The sequence below is a fragment of the Ruditapes philippinarum genome, unplaced genomic scaffold (genome assembly GCF_026571515.1).
Source record: "Ruditapes philippinarum isolate M1 unplaced genomic scaffold, ASM2657151v2 ctg9654_1_1_1_1, whole genome shotgun sequence".
Classification (NCBI taxonomy): Eukaryota; Metazoa; Mollusca; class Bivalvia; order Venerida; family Veneridae; genus Ruditapes; species Ruditapes philippinarum.
In genome coordinates, this window is record NW_026858122.1 from 24,702 (window position 1) to 41,599 (window position 16,898).

The 16,898-nt window shown below is 33.2% G+C and overlaps 1 protein-coding gene across 1 annotated transcript in view; it reads left to right on the top strand.

Moving 5' to 3' along the window:
- Positions 1–16,752, top strand: part of LOC132752178 (protein FAN-like) — a gene marked incomplete at its 3' end in the record, with an annotated part of 33,066 nt that extends 16,314 nt beyond the window's left edge. Inside the window, exons 13-24 of the mRNA XM_060742471.1 lie at positions 1–155; positions 622–724; positions 2,645–2,714; positions 3,527–3,658; positions 5,907–5,949; positions 6,472–6,647; positions 9,130–9,217; positions 11,103–11,161; positions 13,239–13,306; positions 14,479–14,546; positions 16,064–16,187; positions 16,675–16,752. Of these exons, the coding sequence (XP_060598454.1) occupies positions 1–155; positions 622–724; positions 2,645–2,714; positions 3,527–3,658; positions 5,907–5,949; positions 6,472–6,647; positions 9,130–9,217; positions 11,103–11,161; positions 13,239–13,306; positions 14,479–14,546; positions 16,064–16,187; positions 16,675–16,752 (1,164 nt within the window). The remainder of the gene's footprint in view (positions 156–621; positions 725–2,644; positions 2,715–3,526; positions 3,659–5,906; positions 5,950–6,471; positions 6,648–9,129; positions 9,218–11,102; positions 11,162–13,238; positions 13,307–14,478; positions 14,547–16,063; positions 16,188–16,674) is intronic.
- Positions 16,753–16,898: the final 146 nt, after the last annotated feature.

The window sequence follows — 16,898 nt, forward strand, 5'->3', positions numbered from 1 at the left end:
GAAAGGTATGTAGATATGCCGGAGCCGAAATTTCTGTACGGTTCACATTATTCAACGCCGGGATACATCCTGTTTTATCTTGCCAGACTGGTTCCCGAATATGTCCTCTGTTTGCAAAACGGAAAGTTCGACCAACCAGACCGAATGTTCAACAGGTAACAAAATTCATAGTAACTTATTTCTTTAATTTGTTTTGTAATCATGAGTTCTATGGAACACTTTGGAGAAAAGGATTTATTTTATGGCCATGAAGGTATTGCTGACGAAAAAAGATATTACTGCAGCCAGTACAGTCAGGGATCCTTGTAACAGCCAAGTGATTTAGATTGTTGCTCTTCAATCATTTGCCCCTTGCTGTTGATTAGAATCTTGCCAGGGACTTTTGAAAAAGAAAATCCCTTAAATAGCCAAAATATCATTGTATTCAAATGAACAATGCAGGGTCATCATAATTATCCTCTTGATTTATGATTATGCTGCCTTTTCATTTATATTAATACCATCAAAGTAGATAATAAAAAAAAATGTGTTTCATGCTGATGGTGAAATCTGACATATTTTGATGCTCATTTCAATATCATTTATATATATTACTAACTAACTAATTTTCTTTTTTCTCAGCTTGTGGGAAGTTTGGCAGAATTGTTTAAACGGTGCTGCAGATTTTAAGGAACTGATTCCAGAGTTCTTTGATGGGAGTGGAGAATTTATGATTAATTCTGGGGTAAAAGTTATAATTGCTATGAAGGTTTAATAGCATAATATAAGTTTATAAGTCCTTGTCGCTGACTGGTTGCCTTTAAGGGTTGAGGCATCAGAATTTCATCCACTTTTTATCCCTGTGTGATGGTAAATGATGACTTAGTTGGTTTGAATTACTGGAGTCTATGCATCTCTTAGCCCCTGCAGGTGAGGTGGTTTTGACCACTGGTTTTGCTAACGTTTGTAACATCTGAGGTTAGCTAAATAATTGTTTATGTTTGGTGCAATATGACCAAAAAAGTGTTATGTCACTTGAATTGACATTATGCTCATTTTTTTTACTGTCAATCTGAGATAAATTAGTTGTATATTTAAAAAGATTGACTTATTTAATGATGATAAAACAATAATTGATAATTCCAAATTTTTAGGATAAAAAATATAAAAACTGCCTAAGTTATAAAAAAAGACTGCCCCACTCATTTTTAGCTCACCTGTCACAAAGTGACAGGGTGAGCTTTTGTGATCGCTTTTCGTCCGGTGTCCGTCCGGCGTCCGTCCGTAAACTTTTACTTTAAATGACATCTCCTCATAAACCACTAAGCCAATTTCATCCAAACTTCACAGGAATGTTCCTTTGGTGGTCACCTTTAAAAATTGTTCAAAGAATTTAATTCCATGCAGAACTCTGGTTGCCATGGCAACCGAAAGAAAAAACTTTAAATATCTTCTTTTAAAAAACCATAAGAGCTAGAGCTTAGATATTTGGCATGTAACATCTTCTAGTGAGTGTCTACCAAGTTTGTTCAGATAAAAGCCCTGGGGTCAAAATTGGCCCCGCCCCGGGGGGGTCATTGATTTTCCCTATATGCATATAGTAAAAACTTAAAAAATCTTCTTTTAAAGAACCCAAAGAGCTAGAGCTAAGATATTTAGCATGAAACATGTTCTAATGGGTGTCTACCAAGTTTGTTCAAATAAAAACCCTGGGGTCAAAATTGGCCCCGCCCGGGGGGGGGGGGGGTCATTGATTTTCCCTATATGCATATAGTAAAAACTTTAAAAATCTTCTTTTAAAGAACTCAAAGAGCTATGGCTAAGATATTTAGCATCAAACATTTTCTAATAGGTGTCTACCAAGTTTGTTCAAATAAAAGCCCTGGGGTCAAAATTGGTACAGCCCCCGGGGGTCATTGATTTTCCTTATATGTGTATAGCAAAAACTTAAAAAATCTTCTTTGAAAAAACCCAAATAGCTAGAGTTAAGATATTAAGCATGAAACATCTTTTAGTGAGTGTCTACAAAGTTTGTTCAAATAAAAGACCTGCGCCCTGGGGGTCATTGATTTTCTTTACATGTGTATAGCAAAAACTTAAAATCTTCTTTGAAAAAACCCAAATAGCTAGAGTTTAGATATTAAGCATGAAAAATCTTCTAGCTAGTGTCTACAAAGTTTGTTCAAATAAAAGCCCTGGGGTCAAAACTGGCCAGGCCTCAGGGGTGTCATTGTTTTTAACTATATGTGTATAGTAAAAACTTAACAAAAAATCTTCTTTTAAAAAGCCCAATGAGCTAGAGCTTAGATGTTTAGCATGAAACATCTTCTTATGGGTGTCTACCAAGTTTGTGCAAATAAAAGCCCTTGGGTTAAATTGGCCCTGCAACGTTGGGGAGGGGAGGGTGGGGGTTTGGTGGGGGGGGGCCTATATACAGGTGAGTGACCTCAGGGCCATCATGGCCCTCTTGTAAAAATTAAGCATTACCAATTCATTCCACAATTTATTTTTATATAAATTTCTATTGGTCATGTGGGTAATTTTTTATTTTTTTGCACAATTAAAGAATTGAACACAATCATCGCAAAATGTAAAGTTATTTGGCTTTTACGTGTTCACTCACCATTTCATAATTTTACTTCAATTTTATGTTTTCTTATACTAGGTATGTAATTTTGGAGTGCGGCAAGATGGACGACCAATAGAAAATGTGGATATACCACCATGGGCAACAGGTTAAAAAGACTATATGAGCCGTGATGTGACAAAACCAACAAAATGGGTGTGTGACCAGCATGGATCCAGACCAGCCTGCACATCCGCGCAGTCTGATCAGGATCCATGTTGTTCGCTTACAAACCCTATATTAAGTAGAGAAACTGATAGTGAACAGCATGGATCCTGATCAGACTGCATGGATGCGCAGGCTGGTCTGGATCCATGCTGGTCGCAAACGCATTATGTTGGTTTTGTCACGGCACGGACATATTATGTTTTTGTATTTCTCTTACTCTTATAAATATGATGTAAACTCAAGGCAAATAAACGGCTTTGAAGGTATTAGGTAACCTCAGGGTTGGAAAGAAAACTTATAATAATAAATAGAAAGTTTTTAAGTGACTAATTTTTTTGTAATTATCACTATATTTCTACTGCCTTACCAATGCAGTAAGGCCAATTTTTTAATACTTTGACCCCATTTTGGTAATTTACATGGATTGCTGTTTGCAATGTGTCATTTAATATATTTCTTCACTTCACAAAAATTTACTTTTAAACACTTTTTAAAAATTTTCATGACAATGAGAGTGAATCTGGAGGCTTGCTGCTTTAAACTTGAAAGTGCCAATATGTCTATAATTTTGTCAGTGTAACTGTTTGAGATAAGTAGTCATTCACCTTTGGATAAAAATAAGTAATTACTGTTAGTTATACAGGAAAGCCGGTTAGTTTGACTGCCCAATGTGATACAACTAAACATCCGTTGTGGCATAAAAACGGGACATTTTAAACTTAAAAACAAACTAGAAGTACATGGTTTTTTTAGATTCAAGAGATTTTATAAAGAAGATGAGAGAAGCACTAGAGTGTGACCATGTATCGAGACATCTTCATGAATGGATTGACCTGATATTTGGATACAAACAACGCGGAGAGGAGGCAGAAAAAGCCGATAATGGTGAGGGTCATGTCTGTTTATGAAACATAAATATTGTCATACAGCAAATTTTGATCTTTGATTTCATTTTTTTTCTCCTCAGAATTTGAAAATTGGGAAAGTCGAACAATGTCTTAACTTTTGTGTTTATAATGTTATTTGAGAGTTTGTCCATAAAATGTTTCTTTGTCAACCTTTAAGTTTGTATATAATTATGTAATTTGAAGTTGGAGAATTAAAAACATGTATGCATTTTCGGATAAAATTTAGTTTAGCGGATCTTAGAAATAATCAAGCATGTAATTATCCTGTTATTATGTTACAATATGTTATTCTCAGTTTTGTTGTAGTTAAAAGAAATAAATTTATAAAATAGTGGGGGTGAGTTTAAGCAAGCATGCAAATATTGTTTATATTCTAGGGTCAGATAAACTAGATGTGTTCCGTATTTTCTATGATTATTCTATTGTTTCTACTTTGATTGCTGCGTAATTTAACATTAGATGTGAAGAATATTTATTTTATAAGTGAATCATATGTTGAAAAAACCTCAGTGGAGTCCCTTTAAAAAAATATTGGCTTTAAAACGATATGTGGTTGATAAACATAAAACCTTCAAAACATTAATTATTTGTGTCGCCTTGAAAAAGGCGACATATAGAGGTCACTTTTGTCAGCGGTGTTGTCGCGTCAGCGTCCCCATAAGCTTGTCCATAGCATAAGTCAGTCATTATAAGGCGGATTGACTTCAAACTTGGTATGCATGCTTCTTATAATGAAATGAAGTGCAGTGCACAAGAACCGGTACTCTGCACTTCTTAATTTTTGAGTTATTGCCCTTTGTTAATTTTTATACCTTATTTTTGTCCGGGCCAATTCTCCTAATGTATAAAAAATTATGGACTTGAAACTTCATAGGATGATAGATCTCATTAAGCACAAGAACCGGTACTCTGCATTTCTTATTTTTTGAGTTATTGCCCTTTGTTAATTTTCATACTTTATTTTTGTCCAGGCCATTTCTCCTAAAGTATAAAAGCTATGGTCTTTAAACTTCATAGGATGATATATCTCATTAAGAAAAAGTGCAGTGTATAAGAACCGGTACTCTGCACTTCTTATTTTTGAGTTATTACCCTTTATTAATTTTCATACTTTATTTTGGTCCAGGCCATTTCTCATAAATTATAAAAGCTATAGACTTAAACTTCATAGGATGATAGATCTTATCGATAAGAAGTGCAGTGCACAGAAACTTCCGCTCTGCACTTCTTGTTTTTTGAGTTATTGCCCTTTGTTTATTTTCATACTTTATTTTTGTCCTTGCCATTTCTCCTAAACTATATTGTTCACAAGGCAACACATCCGACTCGTGCAGTTCTAGTTTGTCTTTTGTTCTACTCATTTAGGTAATGCATTGTCTCTATTCAGATTTCTAACTTCTAAGGTATTAGAATTAGTGATGTTCTGATTGTCGCAAGTCAGCAATAATCAGTTACTGTAATGTAAAGCGACAATAATAGATTTACAAAAATTGTTCCGCGACGTCGTCGAAAATGTTTAAAGTATCAAAGGGTATTAATTCTGACGGTAATTTACCTTTAGGAAAACCTCGCCGATCGCAAAAAAAAAAATCATCTAAGAGACAATTTGGAGTTGAACAGGATCAATACGTGATGTAAAAAATAGTAATATAATTTGATGTGAATGTTATTATTTGACATCCATTGAAAAATAAAATCCATTTCGTAAAATTATGACTATATAAAACTGTGTTAAAAGTGCTAAATGAAGTTCATCTTACTGAATATAATCAAGTGCCTTGGGAAGAAATGTTACTTCCCTATTTCTTTTTAACGCGACTTTATTCGAAAAGTTATCGATTATGTCCCATCCGATTGAACCGATGATCGATTGGGACAAATTTCATTCGATTTCCATCACTTATTAGAATAGTATACCTTCAATGATAAATGACTGAGACTAAAATGTGTGTTGGAACATCACAGTAAGATCATATTTCAGTATATATCAAACAAGGTGCATGAATGGTTAAATATTAAAATCTCGCCTTTTCTCCCACCAATATGCATTTTAAGAAGTCTAATTCATCTGTTCACACCAATTTATAATTATATGATCACAAATGAAAAATGTAAGAATCAGCAAAAAAAATGTAATATTTTTTTTACTTTGCGATCATGATTTCTGCAAGCATCTAGAGGTTACTCGATAAATATCTTCAGGTATAATTTTTTTCTCATTTCAGTATTCTATTACCTCACTTATGAAGGTTCAGTAGACCTAGACAGGTATGTAGGTGGTAGAAAATCTTGTTTTTGCTTTCCAATTTATGATATTACATAAATCATTTATGTTAATTATTTTTTATAGGCAAAGTTATCAGTTTTTTGTAAATGCTATTATATAAATTCACAAAGTATAAGTTTCTTTTTTAAATTAAAACCTGTGTATTTAATTAATATAATGCAGAAAAAAACTTTATCTGTGACTTTGTATTTCAACTTTCAATATGATTTACATTGAATTAGAATTTATTAATTAACCAATACATTGTTAAAATATTTTTAATGGACTTGTCCTTATTTCAATCTGGTCAAAACCATTTATCAAATTTAAGGAATATTTTGAAATATGTATGTACTGACTGAATTACAAACAGTGGAGGCCAATATCAGATGGCACAGATCTAGGTTTGAACTGGTCATCTGTGCCAGATGATTTTGGTCTGCACTGGTCACATGTGTGCAAGCGATTGCCGCCAGCAGGCTAATGGTAAAGGATGGCTTGAATATCAATAACTTACTTTGTAGTATAAAGGACCCAAATGAGAGAGCTTGCATGGAGATACAGATAATGGAGTTTGGGCAGGTTCCTAAGCAGCTGTTTACGACACCCCACCCTGTTAGATCTACATCAAAAGAACATCCACCAGACATGGCCATTCCTCCACATGTGATATCTCACGAGCATAGGTCAAAAACCCCAGGTGAGAGAAAGACAGTTATGTTAGTTATACATGGATAATTGAATAAGGGGGTCTGTGGCTTAGTGCTTTAGGTCGTTGACTTCAAGCGCTTGCCTTTCACCACTATAGATTCAAGCTGTTGTCAGCAAAACGTTGGTCCTCCATCAGTAAAGCAAGAAAGTCACCATATGACCTGTACTGTGTTTGTGTGATGTAAAACCCAACAAGATAGAGAAATGAAAAGTTGTTGCCTATAGATGATATTTCTTCACTATTGAGAATTATCAGTAATGGAACAATGATTTTTATATGTAGGAAAGATTACTGATGAATTGTATGAAAATATGCCACTGTAAAAGGCAAATATAGTAGGGGCATGTTCTTTCACTCAGACCACTATCAGACTGAACAGACTCAATCAAACCGAGTCTGCAACATTTCCAATTTTGTCATTCTGGACGTTCTTTAGGGATTCTATTTCCCTCTATAATTCTATACTGCCAGTTGTTAAGGACAGACTTTATAATGTTAATTGTGTGTCAAACTGCAAAGGATCCTTTTGATTTTAAAAGTAAATTTTCAATATGACGGAGTATATAGTATATATAAAATAAAATGATTATATTTTGAGAATCAAATGTTTCAAAAATTTATGCTGTTTGAACAAATTTTGTAAGACCTTATTTCGTGAAATAGAGAGTAAACTACCAACACCACCACCACACACAGAAATGAAAGCATTTGTTATAATTTTTTTAGTACAACATAATTTCCGTATTTTGACTGGTGTCTTGCCAAACTACTTTCTTCTAAATTGAATCAGTACACATAATTTAAGGGGAAGTCATTCAAATTGATATTTAAAAAAAAAAGAGAAAAATGTATGAAATAAACAGAAAATTCAAGTGGTATGAAAATTATCACATTTCACTTGTGGCCACTACCAGTTTTGAAATATTTATTTTCAGACACCTCCATGAATATAAATCCTGTATTCATAGAAAAAGAAATGAATATCCTCTATAACTTTGTAGCTCCAAATGTTGTATAAATAAAAAAAAATTCTTAGCTTAGCAATTATGTAAACAAAAAAATTTTACTTTGAAAAAAAAATCATTTCACTTCATTGGAACAGCTGCTAGTGTAATTTCAAAATAATTTATGATTTTATTTTTTAAATATATTAACTTTATTCACTTCTTTCAAATAGAATTCTACAAATACTTCAGTGCATAGATTTATTACATTACATTACAAAGCCAGAACCTATATGAATATCATTGATAAAGTATCGTCTTCCTTTCAATTTAAAAAAAAATGGCCAAACCAGAAACCTAACATCCTACACAGAATCCGTGAAATCTTAGACATTGTCAACAGAAAGCACACCTTGAACAAAAGTGACAAATACTTTTACTGAGAACAAATTTTTTTGTACCTTCATGAAAACATCTGATGCATTTTGAGTAGTAGATTTTATGTATATTCTAGAGTTTCAGATCTTATTTCCGTACTGGAAAATAAAAGGAAGAGTTAGAGATCTATCTAAAATAAAAAGATAAATGTCAGACATTGGCTTTGCTGTTGTGGAGATAGCACTGTATTTATAGATGGCTACCCTCTTATTTATTTTGGGGCTTGAAAATATGGTTCGCTATAGCCGAAACTTCGTTTTAAGCAACTACGTATTGGCGATGGTATTTATTATAAGTTAAAGAAGAAATCGGCCGGGGATAGCAGATTTAGTTCACTATTACCGATGATTCGTTATAAGCGAGTTCATTATAAGTGGAGTCGACTGTACTAATATCATCATATAATGCGGTTTGGATTGGAGGGATGGATATTCCGATCAAAGCTGCAAACATGCAAGATATGTTTTCTTGCATATTCTACCACATTTCATTATATTTTAAGCTATTTACCTTAAAACAATTTTCCATGGAAATTTAAGTCTTTGGTACCAGTCACTATTTTCTTACAACAGCATATGAAATTACAACTTCATTCATAACAGTAAAAGGACATCATCCTTAAAGCATGCCATTGTACAGTATGCAACTCATCTGGCACAGCCCATGCCAGATGAATTTTCTGGCATGTGTAAAACTAACGGAAAGGCCAGTCTATTATGCAAGAATAGCTGTTTATTTTTAATCCAAGGACATAGCAACTACCGTAATTTTAATATCTGGACATTTAAGGGATTTGTCAGAAAATACACAGAAACATTAAGTTAGACATACAATTGCATTTATTTGATCTCAATTGAAACCAAGTTCCTCATCAAGTTCCAGTCTGCTTCCTTTAAATATGAGGAAACATGGTTGTGAACTGATGAGGCCTTGAACCCAAAATCCCTTGGTTGGGTGGCAGACACCTTAACCACAAGGTCGCCCCCCCCCCCCCCATTATAATAATATTTTGATCCTGACCTTGATCATGATTATGAACTGTTTGTTTAACACATTGACGGGAAATATATATTTTTTATTATTTTCAGAAACAGACCAAGTAGAAGAAGATGCAATATTACAGACTGTAGATTTTACCAATATGCATAAAATTGTGACATTTTCAAAGCATAAGGAGTGAGTAATCATGTAATTATAATTAGGAAATAGATATCAATTCTGAGTGCATTGTTGTAGAATAATGCACGGTTTGAGTTCAAATGCGTAGTAATATAATCACGAAGGCCGATAGGCCTGAGTGATTTATTTCAAAGCATGTGAACGAAAAACATGCATTATAATACAATAATGCACGAAGAATTAATATCTATTTCCATTCTAACACGTCAAGAAAAAATATAATATTATTATTTAAAGTTGGACTTTTATGTTTGGTGTTTTAAATTTGTTTTCCGCCTCAGAAGTTTTTCCAAATAGAAACGTTCTTTAAAGGCCTGTTCCAGTGGGTTTTAAAAGAAACTGTCGTTAAATCTATCGTGTGTAGAAACATTTTGAGAATAACGAATTTTGAAAACGTTGGAAAAACTTTGTTTGTTTATTTTATTTCCCTTTATAATTTTTCAAACGAAATACAAATTATTAAAAGTGAAATAAATGTAAAACTTAACTCGTTTGCGACATTAAAATAGCGTACTTGATTTGATTGTTTTGCACGTGCTGTTTGGCGCTACATCGTGACGTCACGTAAACAACACTTTAAAGGTCTGTACATCGTTAACGACTGAATTAAAGATATTGGTGTTCGGATTAATTTTCTTAGTTAGACCATTTTCTTTCATTTTAGATAGTTTTCACAACAAAATTCGACAAAAATGTTTTTAATTAATAAGATTTTTCAAAGAAAATGGCGTCCTTAATGTGAAAATACACAGGGAGATAATAAGAACGGCGAGTGCATTGTTGTAAAATAATGCACGCTTCGGGCCTTCTTTGTTTATATAGAAAAATTTCAGATAGTGTTAGAATGAACATTTAAGGAACTTGCATTCATTAACATGTTAATCTAATTCTGTGGCTTGACTGGTGAAAGATTATGTACAAAGGTTGACAAATGACAATTGATTGGTTTAGCTTAGATGTTTGGTAATTTGATTGCATTAAATTTGAATTATGACATTTTGATTGGATAAGCTTTGATATTTTGACAATCTGATAGGATAATACTCAGCATATGACTATTTGATTGGCTTAGTATTTATTTATAAGAAAATGACTGGCTCAGATTTATGGTCATTTGATTGGATATGTAAAGATAATTATAATGACTATGATTGGATAAGCATATATAATTATTATTATCATGACAATTTGATAGGGTAGGATTTAGTGCATAAGTACATGTACATTACTAATAAATTAGCTAAGCATAGGTATATGATTATTCCATTGGCTTACCTTAGATAAATGATCATTTGATTGGCTAAGCTTAGATTGTATGAGAATTTGATTGGATAAGCTAAGGCATATGACAATTTGATTGGATGACATGAGACATATAGTTTGATTATATGAACATTTGATTTTCTAATCTTAGATTAGGACAGTTTGATTGGCTTAGCTTAGATATATGACAGTTTAATTGATTTAATTAAAATTTATGTAAATTGATTGATACAACTTAGAAGTTAATGACAATTTGATTGGTAGGCAATGCTGTGGGTCAGCATTGGTAGTTATTTGTTGGTACATAATCTGACATGGACATTTTTGTTAGGTACATCATGTAGTTGAATGCCAGTACATTGTACATGTATTTGACTGTTGCACTGTTTAAATCTCCTTCTGAAAAAAATAATAGAAACATATATCGTACACTAGTACAGAGAAAAAATTTCAATTTACAAATTATGTTACTAGGTTTTCATTTTGTTTATTTTCTTTTTAAATCTACTATTTTGTTATTAATCACAGTGGCTTTTATTTAATATATAAAGCAAATCAGCTTTGTTATAAAGTGTATAGTTTATACATATATCAAAGTACTTTTTTTACCAAATTTCAGTTCAATTACCGATGTAAAATTATGTTTGGAGAAAAAGATGGCATTTTCTGTCTCACAAGGTAAATTTTGTTTGAACATATTCAAAAGCTTTATCATTAATGTATCCCCTTATTATTTTTATGCCCCCACAGAGTGGGAGCATATAGCGTTGCACTTGTCCGTCCGTCACGCCGTACGTCTGTCTGTCCGTACGTCCCGAAATCTTGTGAACGCAACTCCTCTTAAACCGGATGGCAGATTTTGCTTAAACTTTCAGGGATGAACAACCTTAATATGTAGATGGTAGTAAAGGAAGGAATTTTCGCTGCGACCAAATTTAACAGAATTATGGCCCTTTGTTGATTTTTTCACTATATACTATGTAGAAAATTTTTGTGAACGCAACTCCTCTTAAACCAGATGGCAGATTTTGCTTAAACTTCCAGGGATGAACAACCTTAATGTGTAGATGGTAGTAAAGGAAGGAATTTTTGCTGCAAACCAAATTTTAACAGAATTATGGCCCTTTGTTGATTTTTTCAACTATATACCATTTAGAAATTTTGTGAACGCAACTCCTCTTAAACCGGATGGCAGATTTTGCTTAAACTTTCAGGGATGAACAACCTTAATGTGTAAATGGTAGTACAGGAAGGATTTTTTTTTCTGCGACCAAATTTAACAGAATTATGGCCCTTTGTTGATTTGTTCACTATATACCATATAGAAATTTTGTGAACGCAACTCCTCTTAAACCGGATGGTAGATTTTGCTTAAACTTCCAGGGATGAGCAACCTTAATGTGTAGATGGTAGTAAAGGAAGGAATTTTTGCTGCAACCAAATTTAACAGAATTATGGCCCTTCGTGATTTTTTCACTATATACCATATATATGTTGTCAGTGGGGGCATCTGTGTCCTTTGGACACAGTTCTAGTTTTTTTGGCAATTTATAAAAAGTGAATATTTTTGGAATTACCATTGTTTTGTTACATTCTTTGGATCATATCTCAGCAGCCACTTAACCTTACTGGCTTTGCTGGGTAACTAACCAATAATGATCAATTTCTCTGCAAGTGATCCACTACTTATACTTATTCCTCAATAATCAGTAAAGAGAGACAAATGACTATGTGAATCATTTCTGACAACAATGGTCATGAAAATATTTACGCCTCGTTTGAGAATCAAACAAGGGAACCCTGGATTACTAACCCAGTGCTTTCTCTGTTGAGCAATGCTCGGGGACACTAATTTTTGTTGACATGTAATAGCATAGAACCTGTCACTAAAGAGAAAGATAGTCTGTATGACTCTGTGACGGTCATGCAACATGCAAGAGCATGGCCGTTTATATGCACATTTTATCCTATAATATGTATTTTGTTGTTAATTTTGATGATATGTTTTAATAATGTAATGCATTTAAATTGTTTTGTATACTGTACGGGAAAATGAATTATTCAAGGTTTTTATTAGCTTGACTATTTTCGAAAAATATTGATAGCTAATGTACTCAACCATTCATTGGTTTTGGCATTGGCCTCACACTTCGGTTAAGTTTTTGTGTTCAAGTTGGTATCTCCAAAACCACAAGGCCCATAACTCTAACAAGGATTTTGACAGAACTATGTTTTAGAAGTTAGTAAATTCAACATTGTTCAGGCACTGAGAACAGTATCAAGCACTGAGAATAGGTCAGCACACTGTCCTACAAACAGCTCTTGTTTGATTTCTGTTTTACAGAAGAAGAAAAAAACAGTTTACCTCAATAATCATATTTGATTGGAATATATTAATAATATTTTATTGTGATTATTTGTCTAGTTTGCCTTGAAAAGGTTACATGATAGAAAAATGAACATAAAATTCAGGATATTTGATCGACTAAAATGATTGGAACTCATAAAAATGAGTTTGACATTTTGTGTAGTGTAGAATTTCCTTTTAAGATAATCCCAGTGATTTGTTTTGTATTCTAGTAACATTTTATTTCCAGACAGTTTACTCAAAACAAACATAGATTTCAGGATATTTCCTCCCTTAAAATGATTGGCAATGCATAAAAATTGAGATTTGACATTTAGAAAGTGAAGGATTTCCTTTTAAGATAAGCCCGATAATTTGTTTCCTATCCTTGTAACACTTGTTTTTCAGATAGCTTACTCAAGTTATATTGTCTTGAAGAGCAAAGGCAGTTAAGGAGCGTTACCATTGCAAATATGGTATGATTATTTTATTTCCCATTTTTTGAAGGCCATTTATTTATATTTAAACCTTATTTTCCCAGGGATAGCAGGAGATGTATAATAGTTATAGGAATAGAGACAAATTTATGTTATAAAAACAGTACAATATAAGAAGAGTTTTAAACGGCCCCTCTTAATAGATAGATTTCCCTAAATGAAAAGTATTATAGTAATTGTTATTGAATACCGTTTAATGAAACTTGTGAGCAGAGAGTGTTCAAGACAGCATTTAACAACAAAAGAATGGAAATCCACCTTTGGCTTTCAGTAGAGAGTTAGTCTGAGATCCACCTGTCAATAGGGAGTGTGAAAATCCACCTATCAATATAGAGTAAGTATGAAAATCCACCTGACAGTAGAGAGTAAGTGTGAAAATCCACCTGTCAGAAGAGAGTATGTGTAAAAAATCCACCTGTCAATAGTGAGTGTGTGAAAATCAACCTGTCAATAGTGAGTGTAAAAATCCTGTCAATACTGATTTAGTGTGAAAATCAATCTGTCAGTAGAGAGTAAAAAGTGAAAATCCACCTGTCAATAGAGATTGTGAAAAGATCCACATGTCAATAGAGAGAAGGTGTGAAAATCCATCAATCTTTAGAGAGTATGAAAAAAAACACCAGTCAATAGTGAGTGTGAGAATCCACCTGCCAATATAGAAAAAGTGTGAAAATCCATCTGTTAATAGAGAATAAGTTGTGAAAATCCACCTGAAAAAAATATAATCCACCTGTCAATATAGAGGGTGAAAATCCATCTGCCATTAGAGAGTAAGTGTGAAAATCCACATGTCAATAGAGAGTATGAAAATCCACCTGTCACTAGAGAGTGAGTTTGTAAAAACCCACATGTCATTGGTGTGAAAGTCTACCTTTAAATTAGGAGAGTGAAAACATAGTTCTCACTGAGTGTGAAAATCAACCTTTCAGTAGGGGAGTATCATAGACATACACTATCTCTGAATAGTGTAAAACCACAACTTAATTTAGAATATTTAAGACCATCATTCTTTCAGTAGTCACTGATAATATTGTCTTATTAAGCAGACAAATAGAAATATTGTTTTTTTTTATAAATCGATTATTAATTTAAAATGGTACTGTGTTTTAAATTTTAATTGAGTGTTTACCATTAATTTATGATTATTTCAGGCCTTGTCATCTTGTATAGTGATGCCAGATTGTAAAACTGTGATATGTGGTGCTTGGGATAATAATGTGTAAGTTTTGGTTGGGTTTTATGTCGCAACAACACTGTGAACGTTTAGGTCATATGTCAACTTTCCAGCCTTATTGGTGGAGGAAGACTTTGGGTGCCCTTCCTTTCATACTATTTCAGGGATGAATGAGGATTCAAACTCTCAGTAGTAAGCGACAAGTAAATTTAAGTCAATGACCTTAACCACTAGGGTGCGGACGTGTATACAAGGAAGCTGTTTGGTTATTTAAGTTTTTGTTTTTACTCAGTTGCTGGTTTCTTCTTGCACTATTGTATGAAGAGGTACATATGGTGTTTTTTTAACTGTACAGTAGCAGTTTATTGTAATTCTATACAAAAACAAAACGGTTGGAAAACATACAAATAATTATACAGTAAGCAACGAGGCACAATTTAATTTTTTTTTTAATTTAATTTTTTACTTTCTTTCATGTATTTTTGAATACTTTTTCAGATATTTTACTTTTTATGCCCCCACAATGTGGGAGCATATAGCGTTGCACCTGTCCGTCTGTCCGTCCGTCAGTCCGTCCGTACGTCGGGAAATCTTGTGGACGCAACTCCTCTTAAACCGGATGGCAGATTTTGCTTAAACTTACAGGGGTGAACAACCTTAATGTGTAGATGGCAGTAAAGGAAGGAATTTTTGCTGCGACCAAATTTAACAGAATTATGGCCCTTTGTTGATTTTTTCACTATATACTATGTAGAAATTTTGTGAACGCAACTCCTCTTAAACCGGATGGCAGATTTTGCTTAAACTTACAGGGATGAACAACCTTAAGGTGTAGATGGTAGTAAAGGAAGGAATTTCGCTGCGACCAAATTTACAGAATTATGGCCCTTTGTTGATTTTTTCCTATATACTATGTAGAAATTTTGTGAATGCAACTCCTCTTAAACCGGATGGCAGATTTTGCTTAAACTTACAGGGATGAACAACCTTAAGGTGTAGATGGTAGTAAAGGAAGGAATTTTTCGCTGCGACCAATTTTACAGAATTATGGCCCTTTGTTGATTTTTTCACTATGTACTATGTAGAAATTTTGTGAATGCAACTCCTCTTAAACCGGATGGCAGATTTTGCTTAAACTTCCAGGGATGAAACAACCTTAAATGTGTAGATGGAAGTAAAGGAAGGAAATTTTTGCTGCAACCAAATTTAACAGAATTATGGCACTTTGTTGATTTTATTTCATTAATACTATATAGAAATTTTGTGAACGCAACTCCTCTTAAACCGGATGGCAGATTTTGCTTAAACTTCCAGGGATGAACAACCTTAATGTGTAGATGGTAGTAAAGTAAGGATTTTTTGCTGCAACCAAATTTAACAGAATTATGGCCCTTTGTTGATTTTTAGTTTTCAACTTGTGGCACATGTAGTCCAAAAAATATTTGACCTAGAGTCTTAAGATTGACAGAACAGTGGCGTGTGGGGGCATCAGTGTCCTATGGACACATTTCTAGTTTTCTTGTATTTTGACTTTCTTTCATGTATTTTATACTACTTTTCAGGTATTTTTACAGTGTAGAGTATGGTAATATATTAGACACATTACATGCACATGATGACGCTGTAATCAACATCTATTGGAGAAATGATCTTCTATTTACAGCCTCATGGGACTCTACTGTCAAGGTATACAGGATATTCATTTGTCAGATATTACCTCTGTGTAAATAGTTGGATTTCTCTTACTTTATGAATTCCCTGAGGGAAACAAATTTACAATATACGATTGGTTATATTCTAAGGAATTGTATGCAGAAGTTCAATGAGATTCAACTAATGCAATACTTGTATTTCAAAAGCATAACCTTATGACATATATTAGGGCTTTAATTCTCACTCTGACATCCACCTTTGTTTGATGTGTCACTTGGCGATCTATATGATCTATATTTTTCTCCTTTAATGCTATTTATTGTATCATATTTAGCTATGACAGATGTCATTATGTTTAATTTCTTTGCCTTTTAGCTATGACAAATGGCACTGGGCATTATATTTAGTTTGACTTTTGTCTATTATATTCAGCCATGACAGATGCCATTATATTAAAGTTTGTCTTTTTTCTGTGGCACCTGGCATTATATTAATTTTCTCTTTTGTCTTTTATATTCAGCTATGGCAAATGCCATGTCCAACAGCAGATGATAGTTTTATTGCAGCAGAATACTTTGTAAGTTTTTTGTTTTATCATGTATAGTTATTTTCTGTAAATATGTAAAATGATATTTCTCAAACGCACGCTTTTTAAATGCATGATGAATCAAAAATTATGAATTGAAAAAACTATACACACACACCTCTAGTACACGTTGTACACTTGGGAAATGCTTTTCAAAA